Source organism: Leucopleurus acutus, assembly GCF_964270905.1.
Source record: "Leucopleurus acutus genome assembly, chromosome: 4".
Taxonomy (NCBI): Eukaryota; Metazoa; Chordata; class Mammalia; order Artiodactyla; family Delphinidae; genus Leucopleurus; species Leucopleurus acutus.
Window position 1 is genome coordinate 106,668,814 of NC_139146.1, and position 27,031 is coordinate 106,695,844.

General features: G+C 36.8%; 1 protein-coding gene across 1 annotated transcript; it reads left to right on the top strand.

The window, feature by feature from the left end:
* Positions 1–2,359: 2,359 nt before the first annotated feature.
* On the top strand, positions 2,360–26,279 carry AMTN (amelotin; the record flags this gene model as incomplete). Its single annotated transcript, XM_082838159.1, has 8 exons — positions 2,360–2,413; positions 5,606–5,692; positions 6,668–6,733; positions 7,479–7,568; positions 11,042–11,077; positions 12,367–12,393; positions 15,035–15,299; positions 26,155–26,279. 8 exons carry the CDS (start codon positions 2,360–2,362, stop codon positions 26,277–26,279), a joined length of 750 nt encoding a protein of 249 aa, XP_082694285.1.
* Between the last annotated feature and the right edge of the window lie 752 nt (positions 26,280–27,031).

A 27,031-nucleotide genomic window follows, 5' to 3' on the forward strand; every position in this document is an offset into this window, starting at 1 on the left:
GCAGAACATAGAGTGAATATATGCTAAATAATGGGTTGGAAAAATGAATTGACTGAGCAAAAGAATGAAGGGCTTCCCTGGTGGTGCAGTGGTTGAGAATCCGCCTGCCGATGCAGGGGACACGGGTTCGTGCCCTGGTCCAGGAAGATCCCACATGCTGCAGAGCGGCTGGGCCCATGAGCCATGGTCACTGAGCCTGTGCATCCAGAGCCTGGGCTCCACAACGGGAGAGGCCACAACAGTGAGAAGCCCACGTACCACAAAAAAAAAAGAATGAATGAATATGTCTATGAAAGCCTGTGAGAACATAAAGTTGCTTCCCTTCCACATACTTTAGCTCTTATGTTTCATTGTTCCTCTTAATTTCACCTTCTTTACCAAGCTATTCTCTGTCCCATCAATCATATATATCCTTCAAATCCACTTAAAGTCTCATCTCTTCTCTGAACTCTGCCTTGCTCCAACTCCCTAGAGTATATACCTCTACCATTTATCCATCAACATGCAGTGACCATCTGCTGCTCTACAAAGTTATTAATGTAGAAGACACTAAAGAAATATAAGACAAGGCCCCAGGAACTCTCCATCTATTTCAAGAGAAACATACAGTCAGGAAATAATGAAGGAGCTGTGTGAGATAAGGTCTGATCAAGAGCCAAAGTAAATAATAGAAGCAAACAATCAAAAATACTACAGGTGATTAAAATTAGGTATCTCTCCAACCTTTCACTGCTAGCCTCACCTCATTTAGTTCCAGTGATAAGCAACAATAACATCTCTCCTTCATATGTAAACACTTGTTCCGCTCTCCTTGCATTCTTAATGAATGGATTATTTTTATTCTTCAAAACCTAGGTCAAAGGTCACCTCCTCTACTGGGTTTCTCTGCTGTCTGTCCCCAACAAAATTAACCACGCTCCCCTTCGTACCTGTGAATACTCCTAGGATTACATTTACCAAGCATACACGGGTTAACCTTTGTGTTTCTCTCATTCTTACCAGACAGTAACAAAAGTTGATTGTGTAATGAATAGTTACAGAAAAGGTTTTGGGAACAACTCATCGTCTCAGACAGACATTCTGTCCCCTAAAACTAGCCAAATCTAAGATGGCCTTCCATGGGACTTCCCTGGTGGTGCAATGGTTAACACTCCACCCTTCCACTGCAGGGGGCACATGTTCTATCCCTGTTCAGCGCAGAATGGCCAACAAAAAATAGGAACTAAGATGGTCTTCCATGTGAAATCCTGGCATGACACAGATTTATCTTTGATTGGACTCAAAATTTGTTGAACAGACCCCACCTCCATCCATATATAAATCGTTAGAGAAGAGGCATATCTCAAAAACTCCAGGGGAAGTCTGGGGACCTGAAAACCTATGGTGAGCACCTCATTGTTCTTTCTGTGAAAGAAACCTCAGTGGATCCCTGCATTTTGCTTAGATTAAAGTAGATTTTTCCCCATTTAAAATAAAGTACACCATTCAACTTTTCTGGAAGGAAATTTGGCCATACTTATTGAAACTTAAAACATACATATCCTTTACTACAGTACTTCTAGGAATAATACCTACAGCAATACTCCCACGTGTGTGAAAAAAATTTATAAGGATGTTCATTGTACCACTTTTATAATTACAAATTAAAATGGGAATGGATTAAATTTCCATCGAAAGGAAATGTAATATAATGTAGTCATTAAATACATGAAATAAAATCTGTACTGACATATATGGTCATCCATTATTTGTTAAGTTAAAAAGTAAATTTCAGAGCAATAAACATAATAGGTCTTATTTTTTAACATACACAGTTATATTTTGATGTTTGATTTATTATGTATACATGATAAACTAGGGATGTCTGGGAAGCCATTTGGGAAGGAGATGGAGGTGAAGAAGGATTGTAATTTTTCATTGTCTGCACTTTTTTTTAATTACACAAAGTATATCTTCCTGAAATACCCTCTATTCAAATGGTAGACATTGGGTAACATGATGTCTGCCGCTAATAACTCACCTAATGAAGTGTTGGGAAATGAGAGAAACCAAATGATTTCACAAACAGCTAAGTCCTCATTGGTCCCTCAGTTGCCAGCCTCCTGGAGTCAAGTTTAAATTCCTACTACAAACTCACAGCTCATGAAAGGGTAAAATTTTTCATCATAGAAACTAGAGAAATCAACTGGACTTTGCATATTGTCTCACCTGTACATTTTGCCTAGTGAAGAAAAAGGTAACAGAAATGACCATGTTTCAAATAGAGCATTCTTTTTTTTCAAGTACCACCTTGTCTCAAAAAGAAAAAAATAGAGTGAAAGAATAACACTATTTTGTTGTTTCAGGTAGTAATTTGAACATGAAGGCTACGATTCTCCTGTTTTGTCTTCTAGGATCAACTCTATCATTACCAGTAAGTGAAAAATGTATATTTTATGAACCAACCAGCCTGAGCTGCACCTCTCTCTCTCCTTGCCCTCTGCTAAAACTGCTTCATGACCCATTCCTTTAGTTTCCTGTTTTTATTTTCAAAGTTGAAAGATGATAAACTAATGAAGTGTTACTGCATATTTCAATGTACTTACATTGTTAAAATACATCCAATCTATCGTGGATTGAGTGGATTAATTTTATAATAAATTAATTTTTATTATTATTTTGATTTATTTTTGAATAATAAATTATTGATTATTTGATTTATTTTGAATAATAAATTAATTTTGATTATTTTTGGCAGAGAAATAGGGTAGAAATTAGGAGAAAAAGGAATGCTTTAGATTATGTCTGCTCAAAGAGGATAATGATTCTACTTCCAAAAAGAAGTTAAGATTTTCTTGCCAACTAATTATTTTCTCATGACCAAAGATGTAAACTAAAACATTCTGATTTTTCTAATTGGAAGCATGAAACATCTAGATTGTATAAACTCTAAAATGTCTACCAAATCATGCAATAGTAAGGGAATATTAGAAAGCAGTCAATATTTTTTACTTAGAACATTTCATCACAAAACCTGTTCATATATAACAGTTTCTTGAACAAAAAAGAGCACTAGTATTCAAATGTGTATTCCAACTGTCCTTCAATATTTTATAGACATAATATGGGTGGTTTGGGTCTCTAAGTGAATTTCCCTTTGTTTGAGATGCTTCAGTGTGGACAATAAGAAAAAATTTTTAAATATTTACTATGAATTAGCAGAACAAAAAGAAATAATTCTCAGTTAGGCCTCAAGCTCACTTAACACTTCCTTACTCATCCATACAATCAGCAAATATTTACTGAAAACTCTCTGTATACCATATATTGTGCTAGTTGCTGAAGATACAATGGTAAGAAAAAAAGGCATGATCCTTCATGGTGTTTACAAGGGCTATAGATACTAAAAAATATTTTTAATGTTAAATTATAAATTATAACCATGATTAGTTCTATGAAGGACCTGAACAGGGTGATCTTGGGGGAAGGGGATGGAACAAAACATGAATAACCAACCTCCTTCTTATTTCGTTGCAAATATACATTTGTCGGGCTTCCCTGGTGGTGCAGTGGTTGAGAGTCCCCCGCCAATGCAGGGGACACGGGTTCATGCCCCGGTCCGGGAAGATCCCACATGCCGCGGAGCGGCTAGGCCCGTGAGCCATGGCCGCTGAGCCTGCGCGTCCGGAGCCTGTGCTCCGCAACGGGAGAGGCCACAACAGTGAGAGGCCCACGTGCCGCAAAAACAAAAACAGAAACAAAAACAAATATACATTTTTCCTTTAAAGAAGTCGTCTACAAAAATGTGATGTTTAAACAAGGTAAATTAGGAAGTTAAATTCTTTGTAAAACATGGATTTTGCGCTTCACCGAAGAAGTTTGTCAAAAGGTTCTTCTAAATAAGGTGTCTCTAGTGAATTTAAATTACTATAAAATTTGTAAAGACCCAAGACAAATAAAACTTTCCTGGAGCACAGCTATCATTCAAAGCAGATTGAGGAGTGCTGTGCAGGTTAATGCAGATTGGGAGCGCAGTTAGAAACAGTGGTGCAGGGAATGTGGGAAGTAACATTAAAATGTCTATTAGGTATAGTATCGTATTTATTAAATAAAACTCAGGACACATAGACAAGGTTTTTAAAAATGATTTGTACATGAATTTACTGAATTATCATAAAGGTATATAAAATGAATCGAACACTTAAAGCAGCCTAGCAATTGTTTTCAGTAAATCAAAAGTTTGGGAATAGGGTACATACTGGAGATGGGACAGGTTGCATACTCAGAAGAATAGTCAGGCTAGGCCTCAAAAAGAAGGTGAGCTCGAGCAACAACATGAAGCTGGTGATAAAGTGAGCCAACGATGGGGGAAAAAGCATTCCAGACAGAGGGAACAAGTGGAGATGAGGCTCTGAGGCAAGAAGCAGACTTGAGTGTTCCAGAGACAGCAAGTAGCCTAAATAACAGTAGGAGAGTGAACAAGAGAAAATCAGGTAGGATGGAAGGTCAGAGAGGCACTGGGGGCCCAGGGCCTGAGGGCATTTTAGGCCATTGTATTGTCCCTGGCTGAAAAAGAAGTCAAGCCACGGATTGAACAAAGACGTAAACACACCAGACTGTTGTTTTAAAAGGATCCCTCTGACTGCCATGCTGACAGTGGATTGTAGTGGATGAAAACACATTTGCAGAATTTATACTTACATAATCTTAAGGCTTAAAGGGACCCCTAAGGACAGATAGTACCAATCTTACCTCTTACAACTGAGAGAAAAGACCGAAGTGAAATCAAGAGTCATTGGTAGCTCCAGGATATATCCAAGTGATCCAAGGGTTAATGCAGTGCTGGGGGGCCCACAGCACACTGCCCTTGGGAATGCAGCCAGGAGCAAATGCCAACCAGAGTCAACCTGGTCAGAGAGCTTCCACCTGAATGCAGATGGAATACAAAGAAAAACAAATAGAAGGATTCATTTCTTCAAGGACTAAAAGCACTTGCAGGGATCCTAGTACAGGCTCTGCAACTCAAAATATCACCTTGGCAGCTGACACTGCTTCTCACTTCCCTCTTCTATAAAACAATGCAACTAGATCATATGGATTCAAGGAGATTTTTACCCCTAAGATTCAGTTATTCTCAATACACTAGGAAAATACCCTGGCCAGGAAGGGGACAGAATTTCCATTACAGGAAGTGACTTTTCAGGCACGAGGTAAAATTAGGGAGCTTTGTGAAAATGCAGTAGAAATCATGGCAGCTTACCTTCAAGCTTTGGGAAAAAGGAAATGTGTATAGAGTTAAGGTGTGGACTATATATTTCATGTCCTGGAAAAGGAGGAAAGCACTTTCAGAAAAGAAATGGGAACCTAGGAACTACCTCCAGAAATCCATGTGCCCTATCTCACCCTCTGTCCCTCCAAAGAGCACCCCTCCTGGTCTGGCACTTTTCTGCTCCACAATTCCATCTCCTGTCACGCACAAAATGTTCCACGGAGTTAAAACTGCTCCAAAACACACAGAGGCTAAAGACAGATGTTTCTGCATTTGGGTCAACTTGTTACCTCCTGGAAATAAATGGATGCAAAACCTCAAACACAACCCTGCTTCTGCAAAAATTTGTTATCACAGATGCAGCTCAACCCTGCTTTGGTAGTTCCTCCAACAAAGCTGGTTCCAGGTCAGGCAACACTGCTAAACCAACAACAGCCAAATCAGGTAAGAGTCCTACAATGGGGAACATTTACAGACCAGCAAAGGAAACATGTTAAGATTAGTGGATTTAAAATCAAGATTCAGCCAAAATCTCATGACTGAGCAACAGAGTGAAAAGCTTTATTTGGGGGAAAATAAAAACAAGAAAATACTTGTTTTCAAAACTTTGAGCAAGAAAAGTAACACATCTTCATTCTTTTTCCTTTTGTCTGAATAATAATTTGGTTTAGCAACCAAATCTAGTAAACTCTGAAAAGCAATAGCTACACCTATTGAAACAGCTTGGTCATCTATGCCCTTGAAGTACTATGACTTAATCATGTATGGCATTTGCCAGAACTAGCAGGGATTAAGAAGTAATCTATAAAAATAATTGCAGATTTCCTCGTGGTTTTCTTAAATTTCATTGTTGCTGATGAGCTGATGTGTTACTGTAAAATCTGTCTTTGAAACATATTTAAATACATATGAAAACTGCATGGTCTCCTGGCTACCCACCCCCTTCTTCCCACCCTTGCTCTGTTCAAAAGGACCTCTCCTTACCTATGTCTAGACTTTGTGAAATAGTACAATAATACCAGTCTAAAGTTCTCTTTTTGGTCTATGGACATTATACAATACTCATGTCAGTAGCTGACCTCCCTCCTTAAGGAACTAGAAGCTCTGGGGACCTTCTTTGAAAAATAATACAAAGTTAGATATGTAAAATTAGTTACTAACGTGGATAATTTATAATTAGATAAGAAATAAGAGTAAATTACATATTTTTAAGCTGATAAATACCTTAAACTTGACACATTGCTAGAGTGCCTCCTAGGGCCATGGAAGGGGGCAATGTTAGTGAGAGGCCCTGAAGCTTTACCTTCGTGGTAAATCCACCTGTGACTGGAGTATAGGTTACTTGAGGATATCCTCCACTGACAGCACTGTAAAACCAGACAATCTCTTGTCTCACACATCAATTTCAATGCCCTGCAGGTCTTCCCTTCTTTAAGTCTAATTCCATTGACACAGATGCTCACACTGGGGTCAGACCGGCAACTGGTAAGTACTCTTTTTTATCATTTTAATATCCATTGTTAAATAAAAATAATACCTAATGTGGAGGGTATGTGTGTGTGTGTGTATCCATAGATGTACACATGCACACATATTCATTGTAGTGACAGAGGAAAGTCAAAGAGAGTTCAATGCTATTCAATACATCATTAAAAAATTTTCTTAGCAAGAGAATCTCTAAAGGAATTAATCTAATTCTTAAGTCTTTACTTCTTTAGTTCTTCTCACCTCCTCTCCGAGCTCCCCTCCCCATTCCCCTGACACATCTTCCTCATGGCCCATACAACATCCACATACCCACACAAACACTATGACTGCTCTCATTGCCCCAAAAACAAGAGCAAACAAGAAGGGGTAGAAATATCTACATTCTTTTCATAGAATATCTGTATAGTTTAATCTGTTTGGGGGATAAAATAATGTTTCTTTCCTGCTTAAAATGGATTTTTCCCACTGGTCTGATTTAAATATAGTACTAGACCATATTCAGACTAGATACTTAAATGCCAAAGAAAAACTTAATATGAGAAAATTAGTCCTGGACTTGATTGTTGTACTAGTAGATTAAACAAGTCTTTGAACTTCATTTCTATATCTAATTCCAAATGCAGTGTAGTATACTATATATTTGCATAGCTAATCCTCCCTTTTACATTTATTAAATATGAATTCGAGTCCTGGATGTTTGAACTGAAACAACACAATGAAAATCTTCCTCGTTGCCCTACAGCTAAATCCTGCTGCAGGGATGGCACCTGGTACCCAGACCCTCCCACTGACCCTGGGGGGATTGAAGGTACAGCAGCAGCTGCAACCACAAGTGAGTTCAAAGACCTACTAAGTTTAACAATGGGGAGCATTTTCCCTCAGGTGAAAGCCTAAAGGGGAAGAAAGAATATTTTCAAGGTTCTTTAAAGTTCTACCCTGATAATTTGCAGAGGGATGTCCTACTAAATTTAAAGCAGTCTTTGGCAATTTGGTTCTTGCTGAAATCCCGTGAGAACACACCAAGAAAATAGCATGCTGCCCCATAACCTCTCTAGAATATATTTGTAATAGGTAACAGGAAATATGAAGAGTTGGGGAAGATCGAGAAGGAAAGAATAAACGGGGGGATTGAGAGGTATCAGGATTCTTCTCCAGCTTGCTCTGTTTCTATTGAAGACCTTCTGGGTGACCAAAATCATTCCAAAGAAAAAATAAGAGATGGATAAAGTCTATTTCCAGCAAATCTAATCTCATCCTTTTTGTGTGCTTTTTTCATGACTCCTCTCGAGTCCCCAAGGGTTCTCTTGTTCCTTCTCTCCTGCCATCATTATTTGCTTTCAGGAAAACCCCCCAAAAAACCCTCACATGAAGATATAAATGACATACGTAGGACATCACCTCTTTCCAAAGTATTTGCATTTTAACTGCAAAGTCCAAATTTTGTCTTCTTGGAACTTCTCTAAATAGTTAAATTACTCTAAAGAAATATATAATGATCCCTTTATGACTAAATTGGTTACTGTTAACTAATTCTCCCTAACACATGACCTCAGTTCCTATCATTCCCACGTAATGGTCTAATTTTTTGTAGAAGCTTTCTTGATTATTACATACATAGTATATGTTAACTATAGAGAATTTAGAAAACACAGATAAGGAAAAAGAAAAAATAAAATTTACCCATAAGCCTACCAGCCAGAATTAAACACTGTCAACATTCTAGGTTATGTCCTTCCACTCTTTTTCTATGCATATAAGTACACTTTTTAAAGACAATATGTTCTTACTATATCTGATGTTCTATAATCTAATTTTTTCACTTAATACATTTTGAATAGTCTTTCCTATATTTTGAATATTCACTTATAACATTGTGAATCACTTATAACATTGTTTTTAATGATTGCTAGTATTCCATCATATTGAAAACATTGGGGTTTTTTCCAAAATTTTTGCTGCTGTAAACAATTCTACAGTGAACATCCTTTGACTAAGTCTTTGACCACTTCAGTGATTATTTCTTTAAGACCAGTTCTTAGGAATAGAATTTGTGGGTCCAAAGATATTCAAAACTGTAAGAATTTTAATACACATTCCCAAATAATGAAGCATGACTATACCCTAACCATCTTCCTACCACTAGGGACACGTCCAACTTATAGTAGCAAGCTTATATTAATTAGTAATTATAATCAAAGCTGAGTTTAATTGACAAAATTATTTTAAGCTGCTCAATTTAAATTCTATATCATATGCAACTAATACTTTTTTCTGTGCCTTTTGTCCAAAATAACAACACAAGAAACTCTATACTGCTTCATTTATTCATATTTGTAAAAATATGTAATATAACTAATTTTTACATTTCTTTTTTTAATATTGATGTGTATACCTGTCTATCAGTCATTACTTATTTCTTACAGATATATTAGAGCCTTCACTCAAAGTATCTGCTGCTTATTTATATCTTAATAATAAAAGTCATCCTCAGAAAAAGACTAGAGAGAGTAGCAAATAAAATGAGAATCTCTTTACTACATGACCCTGGTGTAATCCATCTGCCAATTGCCCAGGTTCAGTTTCAATTGCTGGCCTGCTCTAACCTGGAAGTCAGGCTTAGTACATCTTCATATCCACCAAAGAATATATCCACCGGAGTCAAAGGCATATGTGGGCACTGTAGATGTTACTAAAGATTCAGTAGAGACGGTTCGACATTCCACGCTCCCCAACATGCAATAATATAAATCAATCCTCGTTCTCTGTGGGGATTCTTCGATGTCTCTAGGCTATGCCACCACCAAGGGTCCCCACACATGCCTTCTCTTGCGCAGCCCCAGTCCCTCCGACCCTGTCTCTCCCTATGTAGAGGACCTTACATCCCTGCCAGAAACCTGGGCAGCTGCCCACAGCGTTCATTTATCTAAGGCAGGCCAGAGTGGCTAAGAGTGAACTCTAGAACGCCAAAACTTCTGGTCAAATCCCAGCTCTCCACTTACTACCTATGTGGCCAAGTTACCTAACCCTCTGTGACTCCCTTTCTTCATCATATAGAATAGAGATTAATTAGAATCTACCACTAGAGCTGTTAGGATTAAATGAGTAAATCTACATAAAACATTTAGAACAGTGCCTATACATGGTACTCATTCAATACGTGTTAGCTATTATTATGTCAAACAATATCTCTGTCGAAAACTAACACTTTTTCTCCTTGTTACATTGGTGCTACATTACTTAATTCTTACAATACATTTTTTACTTAGACATTTGTGGTTTCCTTTTGTATCTTTCTTTTCCTTCCAATTTGCCTTTAAAGAAGAAATTTCAATCTTGTTTTCTCCCAAATCCTGTGTCCCTTCCCTTCAATCCACTTTTCCATTGCCACCCTGAAGATGAGTTGCTTTTGGTCAGTAGCCAGGGATCTGACAGAGAGTAAGGCTTTTTCTTAAATGTGTGTACTTTTTACCTTTTGGCATTATGGGTGTTACTGTACAAACTTCTTGAGAAATAATAAAGTTAAGAGTCTTTTTATAAGATTTTCAAATCTTTTAGGTCTGGAATATTAAAAGTCCCATTTTGATAACTTTTGTGACACTCTATGAGTTTCTATAGAAATAAAAATAAACCTTAAAACCCTAGTTCTTTCTGACAGACCCCATGGTTAGTTCTTAGAGTGCTAGAGCACACCAACACCTCACCCAGTTCTTTCCAACTACAAACCCATAACATGTACGCAGTTATCAGTGACCAGTGTGGTATTTCTCACTTAGCTCTAAGAACTCTGTTAGGATGAGCGTTGTTGAACAATATCAACCAAAATTTCCTTCCAGTGTTCTATTTTAATATCAAAATATCCAGGCAACAATTATGAGACTAAGTACACATGCTTCAAGAAATCGTGATATTTTAAAATATCCATTACATGTTTTAATGTATCTTCTGAGATGTCATATAAAAGAAACACATGGATTTTATCAACATGATTGTTTGGAATAATTTTAGGTTTGGGGATAGCTTGAAATCAAAGTTATTTTTTGTTCATCCAATTTACTAACTTCTACCTTTTACATGTGCTGCTTTGGACTGGTTTCTAAATCTCTGGGTCTAATCTTCTTTTTACAAACTGGATGAGTTCCAATTCCCATCCTGCTCTGTGAGTCCATATATATGATCATAGATGATACATTAAACAAATATCTATTCAGTAAATATTGTATGCTTTTTAAAAGTCTCAATATTTATATCACTACCAGAACTTACCTTTTAGTATATTTTTTCCTACGTCTCTCACTCTTTTTTCAGGTGTTACCAGTTATTGTAGCACACCTTGGAGCCCAGGTAGGATTATTTTGTAAAATGATTTTTATTTTAAATCATCTTAGTGTGAAATATTTCATCCTATCTCAATTCACCAGATAGTTGCCAAGTTTCCTATTTACTTTGCACTGTATGGACACCGATAATAACAAGAATAATTATTGAGCACTTACTATGTGCCAGGCACTGTTCTAGTACTTTTTATTTATTATGTACTATCTCATCTAATTTTCAAAACAACCTTTTATAGACAATACTTTTATTTCTAATGTGAAGATGAGTAACTGGCAATACTTACAGTTAGTTATTTATTTACAATCACACAGTTAGTAAATGTCACAGATGAAGCAACCAGTCAATCCTTTAAACCACACTGTTAAGAAAATATTAAATTAATGGGCTGATCTAATAATTAATGATTTGGGGGATTTTTATCTCAAATTTATTTATTAACTATATATCTTTTCCCTAAAAATGACACACTTTCCTCTCTCTCTATTTTCCTTTGTGAAAGGTAATTCTTGAGATCACTGATAAAATTACCAAGACCCAAGATCAAATATGAACATCAGATGGCAGCTTTTACTTCTAAAAGCAGAATCAAGTATAAAATTCATATTAACTCTTAATTCCACATATGGGAACACATTCCAAGGAAATAATCTGAAATACAGCTAAGGTTTATTTACAAATAAATTCATCAAAATAATTTTATGGTAGAGAAGAATATTAGGTGCAACCTACATTTAAACAAAAGGAAAATTATTACGTAAACTGTACAACATAAAATCAAATACTTTGTGACCATTCAAAATTATATTTATTAAAATTTGTTGGTAATGTGGTTAAATGATTGCTGCGTAGTATTAACAGAAAAGGTAAGACACGTTGTAAAAATTACATGACTTCTAGTATGTAAAAAAGAAATGTTTGAAAAACATCTGCAAGAAAAAATATCACATTCTGCATGATGGGATTTTTTTTATTGCTTTCTGCATCTTCCAAGTCTCCCCTCATGTGTATCTATTACCTAATTATAGAAAACATGTAACTTCTGTAATGCAGAAGACCTCCCATCACTCAAATAATAAACGTTAGTAGTTCAATGTCATGTGCTAACTTGAGTTTTGTGATACAAATCACAAAGGCAGTTTAAATTATTGTTGAAAATAAACACATATCTCTTTATAATATTTATAATTATTTTAAGTTTTTAAGTTATTATAATATATATATTGCCTCAAATATATTAAACCTTGCCTCAAATATATTAAAAATCTGTCTAATAACTTGTGTTATTTTCTTTTTAGGGTGCTATTCTAAGCTCAGAGGAATTGGTAAAAAGAAAAATTAATTACTAGTATTTCAAATTCCTTTCACTGCTACCACAATGCTGTTTTCTATCGTCATATAGCCACTTTTGACCACAACCCCTAAATCTGGTGCATACTATCATAAACTGAACACTTTTATAGGTCCTCACATTAGGTTAGCTTTTGTCTAGCTGGGGATTTCATCATCCTTCTCCAGCTACTTGTCCCCATTAATTTGACTTAGCTTTTGTTTTCCACATATTGATGTCAGATTCAGTTCTATCCAGAAAGCCAATTCATAGTTTTAAACTTTGTATTGATTAAAATGTAGGATTGTAAGTTACTGAAATGCATGCAGATTTAGAATAATATACATATTGATATCTAGCGCAGGAAGGATTAATTTTTTGACTTAGATGTTTAATGTTTATAGAAAAATTTATTATTTTTCTAGCATCTTATGGCGATGAATGAACTCTTCTCTATACATATGAATAACTAGAGGGCTGACCCTAAATAAAACTCATAGTACCATTACTAGGCATTTCTATGCATTTCTGCATAAGTCATTTTCAGAGAAAAATTATTTGAATTAATATGGTATCTAAACATGACACTGAAGTAAAGAGTTGAGGCAATATCTGGGAAGACAGTTTTTAAACCTCTATTATTAAAAAGGTAGGGATTTGCCTAGACTGTCCATAAATAAAATCAAGTAACAGGGATGTTTTGCCAACACTGATACATGAATACCCATATCAACCAGTTATTGACTCGATTCTATAAAACAGGCACCTTAGTAGATTTTTTTACATGTGTTGCCTTTAATCCTCACCAGATTACAAAATAGAGATTTTTTTACATGTGTTGCCTTTAATCCTCACCAGATTACAAAGTAGAGTAGAGATACCAACTTTATATAAAAAGAAACTGAGACTCGGAAAGCTTAAGCAAATTAGGTCCGAAGGTCAAAAAAAAAAAGTAAATCCAGATTGAAAACCATTTTTCTATCCACTATACTAGTGGATAGAAAAATGGTTTTCTTTTTCTTTTTTTTTCTTTTCTTGGTGAAACTCACAGTAATAGCTATATTTTTTATGTAACTAACACACACACACACACGTTTTATGAACAAATATTTACCCTTAGTATATATAGTGCACTGGTAATTTATAGTCTATTATTTTTGCCTTATTTTTTAATGATGGGCACCACTCACCTTTATTTTATTTATTTATTTATTTATTTATTTATTTAGCTGCATTAGGTCTTCATTGCTGCACAGGCTTTCTCTAGTTATGGCGAGTGGGGGCTACTCTTCGTTGCGATGCGTGGGCTTCTCATTGTGGTGGCTTCTGTTGTTGCAGCGCATGGACTCTAGGCACACGGGCTTCAGTAGTTGTGGCATGTGGGCTCAGTAGTTATGGCTTGAGGACTCTAGAGAGCAAGCTCAGTAGTTGTGGTGCACGGGCTTAGTTTCTCCACAGCATGTGGGATCTTCCTGGACCAGAGCTTGAACCTGTGTCCCCTGCATTGGCAGGCCGGTTCTTAACCACTGCACCACCAGGGAAGCCACTTTCTTTATTTCAAATGTATGAAAGTCCCAACTCCCAATTTGAAATTTTCTGTACTCTACTCCTATCTCTCACTCAGCATAAGTCTAATTCTGGTTCCAATACCTCATAAATCTAAGATAGTGTTTTCCAAACATCAGTCCTGGACCATCAAACCAGGACAACTTGGAGAGCTGGTTAAAAATGCATATTTCTGCCTTCCAGATGGTGCTTATGCAAACTAACAATTGAGATCCACACTCAAAGAAACAGACCTGTATCTTAATTTTGAATTCTCAATGCTTTTTATTCTGTGAGAATGCTGTCAGAACTGAGAGGTCCCAGAGAACTGGTTCTTGCCTGAACTCTCTCCAAAACCAGCTGATTTCAAATTATTACTTCTTAGGAAGAACTTTTCACAGTAATTTATTCCCAGGGGAAAAACAACAACAACAAGTGTAAGTAGCAACAACATTCATTACCAGTGGGCAAATCACTGACTGCCCAAAAGAGAGAAGACCCACTGAGTAACCTCAAGGAATACACCAGTGGCTGAACTGCCAAAAGAAACGTTTCTGACTGAATATTCCAATGCCTCTGAAAAATACATCAAAAGAAACTTGAAGGGGTGAAAACCATGAGATAAGAATTGATTAATCTACTTGAACTAATTTTTCCATTAACTTTTAGTCTCTTAAATTACTCTAAAAAGAAATATGGGCAAAGGAGAGATGATGCTTTAGGTCAACAAAAGAAATGCAGCCCCCTGTAATTGTATGGATTTTCTCCCTTAGTTCTACCTCCAGATACACCTGATATGAACAAATGATGCATTATTCCTCTTCCTGTGACTGGCTTGATTCTGGCTTTCCCTTTCTGAGGAAAATGGAGCACAGCAAGGAATCCCAGTAATGAAAACAGCATCAGGCTTGGCTTGGGAGAGGGAGGCATTTCCTCTGAGGAATACTCGATCTTTACTGTTTTTTCTGACTCTACCCTCTCCATCTGTAAATCCTACCAAAACTTGCTGCCCTCAAGGAAGAAAAAGCTGGTTGACCACCTTTTAAATGTGTTCCTTTGACTTTGTTTTCTATTTCCTTCTCTCATTCCAGCCAGCGACCCCCCAAATCTTAACAGGATTTATCTTCCATCCCTTGTTTCCCGGAGCCATCCTGCCCATCAGTCAGGCTACTCCAGATGTCCAGAATGGAATCCTTCCTGCAGGACAAGCAGGAGCAAATCCTGCCATCCGGGGAAACTCAGAGGGCCCCTTCCCAACTACCAGTGGCACAGATGACGACTTTGCAGAGACCACCCCTGTAGGCATCCAAAGGGGCATACACACCACTGAGGAAACCACCACAGGGTCACCAAAAGGTAAGTTCTCCAAGCCAGGAAAGTGCCCCAGGGCCGTGAAAGTCATCTGCAGAGTGAGAGAGGAGTTCTTTGTCTTGCCTTGACAAATACAGATCCCAGTAATATCAGGGAGCCCACTTACTCACTCACATTTGATTCCAGCAATGTGAGGGAGTATTTTTACTGGGCTACCAACCCTATTGGATCTATCCAGAAAGAAGACATTTAATTGCTGGCATAATTTACTTTCCATGTTAGGTCGGAGCTGGAAATATTTGGAAACAGACAGTGTTCTCCATTTCCCATCCCCCCCCGCACCCTTCAAACACACACAGGACACAGTTAATCAATCGAGATACTCTTTTCCACTCACTAAGCATGGATGAGCCTCAGAACCTTCCTAACATAAGGAAGGTTCTGAGGCTTCAGAAGGTTGCAAGCTGCCACTAGCAATAGACTAGAATTAGTGCAATGCATGAACCCATGTGCCACTCCCCTCAGATGGGACTTAAGAAATGTTGCAAAAATCAGCTCTTCTAGTACTAACAGACAGAGATAATCATTTAACCTGTGAGGATGTCCAGACCCACATGTTCCAAATATCCAAATGGACAAAAGAATGATTTGCTATTGATACTCTTGCTCCAAAAAAAGAAATTTTGATCTCAAGTAAAACATGTTTGAATTCAATATGCCTTTACCTACATTTAAAAAGTGTCTTTTTTTCTTCCAGGAATTTAGTAAGCTGTCTCAAATTTTTTCAACTAAGCCACCTCAAATGTGGTGATACATAAGAATCATTTTCATTGATCATATTATGGAATAGACTGAGACATACTGGAGTGTATCAGAAGAAATTAATTCTTAGTTTACCTAAAAAATTTTTTCTTGAAATTTCAGAAGATATACACTTCCTGGGGAATACTGACTTTTGAAAAAGAATACTAATTAAATGGATAAATTTATCTTTAAAATATAACATTATGTCAGCTTAGACCCAGAAGATATGTATATTAAAATGTATTTTGAAACTGACTCTTTTTCTTCTTTGTGGGTGAAAGAAAGTTGGACAATTTCAGAAACTCCATTACTTCAGGATACTTAGATGGTACTCTTGGTCTAGACTTTCTTTGGAAGCAGACAATGCTGCAGTCATGGGAGTGGACATCCAGCTGTGTAAGAAGAGTTCTAATTTCCTCACAAGTACCTTATGACCCACTCTATCTCATAAGAGCCACAAATTTAATTTTTAATATTCAAATTAAAAGCAAATTACATATGTATCTAAAATATGCAGTGGAAGTCAAGAATTATAATTCATATTGTCTTTCCTCAAGTTGCTTATACACAGAGCTAGTGATTATGGCATTTAATCGTTAATTTGGTATGCCTGAGTAAGAAATGAAATTGATAACATACCTGCTAAAGAGCTCGAGGAATCATGTTCCCTGACTTCAGACTATACTACAAAGCTACAGTAATCAAAACAGCATGGTACTGGCACAAAAACAGACATACAGATCAATGGAACAGGATAGAAAACCCAGAAATCAACCCATGAACCTATGGTCAATTAATCTATGACAAAAGAGACAAGAATATACAATGGAGAAAGACAAGTCCTTCAATAAGTGGTGCTGGGAAAACTGGACAGCTACATGTAAAAGAATGAAATTAGAACGTTCTCTAACACTATATACAAAAATAAACACAAAATGGATGGATTAAAGACCTAAATGTAAGACTGGATACTATAAAACTCTTAGAGGAAAACATAGGCAGAACACTCTTTGACATAAATTGCAGCAATATCTTTTTGGATCCACCTCCTAGAATAATGAAAATAAAAACAAAAATAAACAAATGAGACCTAATTAAACTTTAAAACTTTTGTACAAAGGAAACCATAAACAAAACGAAAAGAAAACCCACAGAATGAGAGAAAATATTTGCAAATGAAGCAACCCACAAGGAGTTAATCTCCAAAATATTCAAACAGCTCACACAGCTCTATATCAAAAAAACAAACAACCCAATCAAAAAAATGGGCAAAAGATCTAAATAGACAGTTGTCCAAAGAAGATATGCAGGTGGCCAAAAAGCACATGAAAAGATGCTCAACATTGCTAATTATTAGAGAAATGCAAATCAAAACTATAATGATGTGTCACCTCACACAGGTCAGAATGGCCATCATCAAAAAGTCTACAAACAATAAACGCTGGACAGGGTGTGAAGAAAAGAGAGCCCTCCTACACTGTTGGTGGGAGGTGAATTGGTATAACCACTATAGAGAACAGTATGGAGATTCCTTAAAATTCTAAAAATAGAACTACCATATGATACAGCAATCCCACTCCTGGGCATATATCCAGAGAAAACCATAATCTGAAAAGATACATGTAGCCCAACATTCATTGCAGCAATATTTACAATAGCCAAGACATGGAAACAACCCAAATGTACATCAACAGATGAATGGATAAAGAAGATGTGGTATATATATACAATGGAATACTACTCAGCCATAAAAAAGAATGAAATAATGCTACTTGCAGCAACATGGATGGATCTAGAGATTATCATATGAAGTGAAGTAAGTCAGAGAAAGACAAATATCATATGATATCACCTATATGTGGAATCTTAAAAAATGATACAAATGAACTTATTTACAAAACAGAAATAGACTCACAGACATAGAATACAAACTTATGGTTAACAAAGGGGGTAATGGGGGGGTAGATAAATTAAGAGTGTGGAATTAATATATACACACTACTGTATATAAAATAAACAACAAGGACCTACAATATAGCACAGGGAACTATACTCAATATCTTGTAATAACCTATAATGGAAAAGAATCTGAAAAAGAATGTATATATACACACATATATATATAACTGAATCACTTTTATACACATGAAACTAACACAACATTGTAAATTAATTATACTTCAATTTAAAAAATAAATAAAATAAAAAATTTTAAAGTATCCACTAAAGTTGAGACTCTTGCTCTGCATGCCTAAAAGGTAGAATTTAATCTGATTTAAATTTATAACCCAGACCACTGCAGTTCATTCAGTGTGGGAGGGAGTTGGAGGGATTACTATAAACTACAGTAGAGGTCCCACATAGGAAAGATATGAATAGGTTTAATAACATTCCTCATTATATTTGAGTCAGCCCCATCAGTATGGAAAAAACCTAAATATATACCCACACAATATATTCCATGTTATGTTTTTCAGGTGGTTAAAATTTTACTAGTTGTTAAAGATTTATTAGCCACAGTGTTTCAAATTTGCAGAGCTGAATAACATATTATGAATTGTTAAGATTTTTATAGCCAAATAAGAGTAAATTAGGATTTAATTTTCAAAAAATACTTTGCCATTAATGTCATGTGATACTAATTAAAAGTGCTAATCAGGGCTTCCCTGGTGGCGCAGTGGTTGAGAGTCCGCCTGCCGATGCAGGGGACACGGGTTCGTGCCCCGGTCCGGGAGGATCCCACATGCCGCGGAGCGGCTGGGCCCGTGAGCCATGGCCGCTGGGCCTGCGCGTCCGGGAGCCTGTGCTCCGCAACGGGAGAGGCCACAAAAGTGAGAGGCCCACGTACCGCAAAAAAAAAAAAAAAAAAAAAAAAAAAAAAAGTGCTAATCAAAAGATTTCCTAGGTAACCCTCTATCAAAAAACATTCTCTCTGAGCCTCATTTTCCTTATCTGTAAAATGGGGGCAAAAACCTGTTATAGATACCCCACAAGTTTAACAAGATGATCAAAACAGGTAATACATGAAAGTGCTCTGTAAACTCCAAACCACTGTAGAAATTCATTTTGTTTACTTTCAATATCCTTCAAACCAATTAAAATTACCTGTCCTTCCAGCCCCACATCTTCTCCCTGGTCTTCCTCAATATACTTTAATTATTAGTGTAGGTATATAATTGCCAGCTAAACCATCGAGATCAGGTGTCTTCCTGGGTATGCTACACTTGGGGGAATCTGAAAACTTCCCAAGGCTAAAGGCAAACAGATGGATTTAAGGGCTCACTTTCCACATTTACATCCCACATATGGACTTTCCTAAGATAGATCTGTCTGAGAACATGTACTACATTTCTTCCTCTACTTTCATAGTCACTCTTTTCTCACATTACAGAAAAAAGACCTATGTCTCATCTGTCACTGATCTCACTGTGGAAAAGTGTTATGTCATAGAAAACCTCCAGGACACAAAACAAACAAAGAATTTCAAATACTGGTGCTGGTGTTGAGAATGACAATGTCCTTTTAATGGCCTTTTACAACTCAGGTAGTTTCTTATTCTTAGCTTTCAATGAAATTAAATGAGGACCTACTGGAACAGGAATTTGATCATTGAAAGCATTTTTTGTTTTAATGCGGTACGCGGGCCTTGCACTGTTGTGGCCTCTCCCGTTGCAGAGCACAGCCTCCGGACGCGCAGGCTCAGCGGCCATGGCTCACGGGCCCAGCCACTCCATGACATGTGGGATCTTCCCAGACTGGGGCAAGAACCCATATCGCCCGCATCGGCAGGCGGACTCCCAACAATTGCACCACCAGGGAAGCCCTGAAAACATTTTTGATGGTAGAAATTAAAACTACAAAACATTAAATGTTTAGTTATTAATTCATTTTAAAATATCAATGACACATAAACTACATGTCAATACAAATAGCATCATTTTTAAATTAAAAATAACTTTTTTAATTTGATGAGAATGCTAATTTAATTAACAAAATTTAGTGAGAAGAATGGTTTTATCTTTGAACTCTCATGTCTGACTTAATAGAAGATGTTAGGATTCTCTTATCTGCTTCTGCATTCAATCTTCATCTGTCACAATATCACATATGTAGCTGCTGGAAAATTCTACTGTATATTCTTCATAGAATGAGAATGACAAAGGAAATTGAAATCTTTATATTATTATGAAAATAGTTTTATCTCACTGACCTATCAAAAGAATCTCAGGTCCATTTACATGGAATTTTAGAAAATGCGAAGTTATAGTGACAGAAAACAGATCAGTGGCCACCTGGGGCCAGGGTCAGTGGAAGGATCGACACAACGGTTGATCGGGTAAAGTTTTTATGGTGATGGAAACATCTGTATCTTGAGTGTGGTCATGTTTCCAGGAGTATATGCAGTCACTAAAATTTTATCAAACTTTGCAAAAAAAAAAAAAAAGAGAATCTCAGGGACCCCCAAGAATCCTCACCAAATTTTGAGAATAACTTTGAATGATGTTGCATTCACATTTTTTAATCCTCTCCCTGGTTATATATTGAAAATAGCATAGTGATCTACCACATGTGTGTGACTTTACACACAGACATTCTCATTGCTTATTGTACTGCTAGTCTGTGCCCTACACACACAGTAACTCTGATAAAATCTGATTTATTCAATTCCCACCAAAAAAGAAAAAAGCTATAGTAAATGTATAATTGCATGTGCTGCAATATCAAATATATTCCTGGCAGAAAAGATCTTCCCTTTAAAGGAGGCATCAGTGAAAACTGAAAACTCTGCTTCCAATTTTACAGTCTGGTAGAATTTTACACAAACTAGTTTCTGGCTTCAAACATTACAGACCTTTTTTCTCTTTCATTACTCATACTTCTGCTGCCAAGCACCAAAAGACAAGTTCATGTGGCAAGGCCAACTTTCGCCTTTCACTTTGGTGTCCAAACACTGAAACTTGGAGACAGTAGGGGGTAGGAGTATTATTCCTGAAGCCATTTCTAAAGTGGCAACTTATTCACAAGCCACATACATATAGCCCACTAAACCCAAATTCAATATCTCCCCAATTCAACCTTTCTGAGGCAGATCTTAAAAATGCCTGTGATAACCCCAATGCCATTGACACAAAGTATGATGAAAGAAAAGTCAACATGGAGAGAAACAGATGTCTTCACTGGTTGTGATTAAAATATCTTACATTTTCAAGAGCTACAAATATAAGACCCCACAAACACATACTCTCAGGGCCCTGGAAGGAGCCTGTGTGAGTGAAAGTCCCTGCAGCTTAAACTTAAACTTTATTGGCTTTATAATTAATCTGTCTCTGCCTCACCACTTTTACCCAGTTGTATTTGCCCTTTCTTCCTCTGTATTTTGTGTTATTTTTGCAATAATCCTATTTATGTCCTTATTATAAAGCAAAAATTTCATAATAACACCTCCCATGTTCTAGGTGACAAATTCTGCTTGTAGTACAAAGCAAAGGGAAATAATATATACTGAGAACATTCTATGTAAGAAGTGCAAAATATTTTTGGAAAATAGAACTCTAACTTACTCTTGGTAAGGTAATGGATACCAAACTCTAGAGAGAAATGCTGTCCAATAGAAATACAACATGAATCACATATGTAATTTTAAATGTTCTAGTAGCCACATGAAAAGGTAAAAAGAAGTAGGTGAAGTTAATTTTAATAATATATTTTATTTAACCATATATATATAATATTATACCCTGGACATACATATAATACAAACAATTTATGATCTTGGGGCTTCCCTGGTGGTGCAGAGGTCAAGAATCCACCTGCCAATGTAAGGGACATGGGTTCGAGCCCTGGTCCGGGAAGATCCCACATGCCATGGAGGAACTAAGCCCATGTGCCACAACTATTGAGCCCACATGCTACAACTACTGAAGTCTGCGTGCCTAGAGCCTGTGCTCTGCAACAAGAGAAGCAACAGCAAAGAGAAGCCCGTGCACCGCAATGAAGAGTAGCCCCCACTCGCCACAACTAGAGAAAGCCCACGTACAGCAACAAAGACCCAATGCAGCCAAAAATAAATAAATTAATTAATTATCTTTTTTTTCTTTTTTGGTTACTAAATCTTTGGAACTAGATGTGTGTTTCAATTTGCATCTCAATTTAAACTACTAGCCACATTTCAAGTGCTTAATAGCCACATTTGGCTACTGGTTGCCATACTGGATAGTGCATGTCTAAATATAATGGAAGAGCCACAGGGTTAAAAGTAACACCCCTATTTTAACAACAGGAAAATCTAAAGCTTGGTATAAGTAACATTTCCAAGGTCACTCAGGAGCTAGCATTTGGTGGAGATGGAGTTTGAACATGGGTTTGTATAACAAGTTATAAAGTTGAAAGAAACTTTTCTAAATTACCAAAAATAAAAATCAAATTTAATCAATAGTGTTAGAGAAAAGACCAGATCATAAAATAATATAAAATCATTGTAAGATGAAGAGAAAGAAAAGAATCTAGACATTGACCTTTCACCTTTCACAAAAATTAACTCAAAATGGCTCATAGACCTAAATGTAAAATGCAAAAATAAAGATTCCCTAGAATATACAGAAAGAATATCTACATGACCTTAGATTTGGAGATGACTCTTTAGATACAATATCAAAAGTACTCTCCATGAAAGAAAAAATGGTAAGTTAAAGTTAAATTTTTCTGCTCTGCCAAAGATAGGGTAAGAGAATTTTTTAAAAACCATAGACTGGGAGAAAATCTTAGCAAAACATATATCTGATAAAGGACTGGTATCCAAAATATACAAAGAACTCATAAAAGTCAACAATAAGAAAACAAGCAACCCAATTTTTTGAATGGGCAAGAAATCTGAACAGACACCAAAAAAAAAAAAAACCCATACAGATGGCAATTATTTGGAATATGGGAAAACAATGCTCAACATCATATGTCAGCATGAAATTGTAAATTCATAAACAATGAGATACAACTGAATATCTATTAGAAAGGTTAAAATTCACACACTGGTAAAACCAAATGCAGATAAGGATGTGGAGCAACGGGAACTCTCATCCATTGCTGGTAGAAATGCAAAATGGTACAGCTACTTTGGAAGACAGTTTGGCAGTTTCTTACGCAACTTAAAATACCCTTAGCCACGTAATCCAGGATTGCACTCCTTAGTATTTACCCAAGTGAGTTGAAAACTTACGTTCACACAAGAATCTGCATAAAAATGTTTATAGCAACTTTAGTCATAATTGCCAAACTTGGAAGCAAACAAGATGTCTTTCAATAGCTCAATGGATAAACAACCTGTGGTACAACATACAGTGGAATATTATTCTGCTAGCAAGCCACAGAAAGTCATAAAGTAATCTTAAATGCATATTACTAAGCAAAAGAAGCCAATCTGCTAGATACACACTGTATGATTCCAGCTGGATGACATTTTGGAAAAGGCAAAACTGTGGAGACAGTAAAATGATCAGTGGCTGCCAGAGTTTTGGGAGAAGGGAGGGATGGACAGGTGAAACAGAGGATTTTTAGGGCAATGAAACTACTGTGTATGATACTGAGATGGTAGGTACACATAATTACACATTTGTAAAACCCACATAATATACAACATAAAGAGTGAACCCTAATGTAAACTATGGGATTTAGTTAATAAAAATGTGTCATTATTGGATCATCAATTTTGACAAGTGTACCACACTAATGCAAGCTGTTAACAATAAGATTAACTGTGCAGGAGACAAAAAGGGGATAAAAGGGAATTCTCTGTACTTTCTGCTCAATTTTTCTGTAAACCTAAAACTGATTTTTTTTTTTTTGCAGTACACGGGCCTCTCACTGTTGTGGTCTCTCCTGTTGCAGAGCACAGGCTCCGGACACGCAAGCTCAGCGGCCATGGCTCACGGGCCCAGCCACTCTGTGACATGTGGGATCTTCCCGGACCAGGGCACGAACCCATGTCCCCTGCATTGGCAGGCAGACTCTCAACCACTGCGCCACCAGGGAAGCCCTAAAACTGATTTTTTTAAAGTCTATTAATTTTTTAAAATATACCCAAAAAATTACTGGTTAGTATTTTAAAATATTAGCCCACAGTGTTTGCAAATTGATATGGTTTGCTAGAAATGAGGACTAAGAGATAGAAAATATCACCCCCTAGTGGCCCTGAGAAAGAAAACTACAAGTAATGAACCAGCTAGAGTCAAAGAAAAAGCAGCAAGTGTCCCTTTTGTGGGACAAGATACTTCTAAAAACAAATTACGTCTCAAATATGATAGCTATACATAAATCCAAGTAAGAACTCAAGTATTCAGGAGGAAGGGTGATTAAGGACAACATTTAAGGAAAATCAGAGAGTGTATGAGCAAAGTATCAATATATAAGTGACTGATGACTTATAATACCATGGGAGTGGTGTGGAAAGAAGGAAACCAAATTCTATAACTCCTTCAACTGTCTAAGTATCCCTTGGGTAAGAAGGCCTCTGCAGGCCAGGAAACGAAGTCACACTAAAGGGCCATAAAAATGCAGGTCTATCCTCCCAGTAAAATATTGGCAGACCTGACCAGCAGATGTAAGATATAAGATCTAAGATGTAAGAAGCCACATTCAAGAAACTCAAGGGGACTAAGCAAACACAAGTTGAACTTTTAATTATTAATGTAGTTAAAACTTTAAATTTGTTAAACTAAAACAGGTTACCATATACCCAATACGAAATAGGTCATGACAGATCTTAGACCAACACGTAGGACAAATAATTGCAACAATTATTCACTTCAGAATAAAATTTAAAAGAACAGCTAATTTGAATTAAACTTCCTTTAAACTGCAAGAAGACATTACATATAAGAACATCTCAACAAGTATTGTACTTATGTCCCTTACAGAATCTATCAAATATTTTTAGGACCCAAAAATCCTGACATTTTATTTGTGTCCCTATGTAACTGAGAATATAATTGAGAAGTCATAGACTAGAAATCATAGAAGGAAGATAGCACATATGAGAGCACTTTCTGTGCAGATAAACACACTGCCCTCCCACTACGATTCCAGGTGAATTCCACTGGTGTTGTGGACAGATTCATGTTGCAGATAGCATCCTCAATATTTTGAATTCAACCTCCTGGATGTCCATATATATTGCTAAGGATGTTTACTTTCACCCTACATTCTAACCTTTGGACCTATGAATTCATGAGTTCTTTATCCAAATGTATCTAACATGCTGTTAAACCCCTCCATTGGTTCTCTTAATTTTGTTTATTGACATTTTCAGTTCCAGAATTCATATTTGGCTCTTTTTGAAATCGGCTACACCATATTATATAGCTTCCTGTTGCCTGTCAAAGATTTCAAGGCTTGCTTTTATCTCTTTGAATGTAGTCTTAGTTTTTTCAAAGCAAGGTATAATTCTAATTATCTTGATTCCCCATCCGTTGCTTTCTATTTTCTGTTTTTCCTCTCATTCTTCCCATAGGATCTTGCCTCCTATTGAATCAGGTTATCTTTGATAATATGTCGAACTTCGTTGCTAAAAATTTTTGTAGAAACAATTAGTGTCAGAGGGTATTTTTGTTTGTTTCTGCCAGGAGCCCAGGGAAATAACAACCTGGATCATCCTAATCCAGTTTTAGAGTTTGAGATTTTTCTGGGCCCTCCAAATAACAGAAGGACAGGCAGCAGTCCCTCGAGGGCAGCTGACTCACTTCTGTTTCACCCCTACTGGTCCCTAATCAATGGCAGGTCCAGGGCTCCCACCTTTGGTGGGCCCTGGACTCTGACTGCTGTCCCTTCAGGCTGGCCAGACTATTAAACAAACTCTTCTAGATTGGCAACTAGAATCAGCACAAAAATGGCCCTAAATGCTGGACTCTTCTCTCTAGATTTCCATCCCCTCCTGGATCTTAGCCTAGTAATCTACACTATCTGATTAACTCTTTGATGGTTTTAAAATTTTTGTGTGTCATTCAGTTGTTACTTGTCTTGAGCAGGAAGAATCAGTCCAAATGACTTTATCGTTACTGAAAACCAGGATTCCATTCCTGATCTTTACTCCTAACCCATTCCACAGTATCTCTGGCAGGGGGAAGATCTATGAACAATCAAAAGGTGTATGATGCTCAACGAAGTGGCCAGTCCCCACACCTGATGTGGATACTCACCCCCGAAACTAAGAGTGTGGATACTCACCCCTGAAACTAGGAGTGTGGATACTCACCCCTGTTCTCAACTGAGGTTTGGTTGCTGATTCTGTTAATTTAGGAACAACCCCACATGGTGCCTCATGTCACCATATATCAAATAAGAAGTGATTATTCATTAAAAATACAATACTTCTGGAATTCTCAAAAATTAAATGTTAATGGTCCCCTTTTGTCATGAATAAAGAAAAACTGAACAAGACTCTGATATGGAGGGTGTGTGAGTATATTTGTATATGTGTATGCTAGACTCCAAAATATTACACAAGTTATTCTGCTTACTTTGAATATGTATACATGTTTCCATTTAAAAAGTAAAACACATTATTATACCAAGACTATAAAAATATCCACTATTTTTGGAGCTGGTGCAGTTTATCAAATAATGAGACTTTCAGCCAGTCACCAGCTGATTATTACGACTTTGCTGCTTTTTTTTTTTTTTTTTTTTTGTGGTATGTGGGCCTCCCACTGTTGTGGCCTCTCCCGTTGCAGAGCACAGGCTCCAGACGCGCAGGCTCAACGGCCATGGCTCACGGGCCTAGCTGCTCCGCAGCATGTGGGATCTTCCCAGACCGGGGAACAAACCCATGTCCCCTGCATCGGCAGGCGGACTCTCAACCACTGCGCCACCAGGGAAGCCCACGACTTTGCTTTTTAAAGTAGAAGCAGATAGAAAAAATTTTTAATGCAGAAAATTATAAGAAAGAAAATTAGTAACTCAAATCCCACCATTCATATGTTACT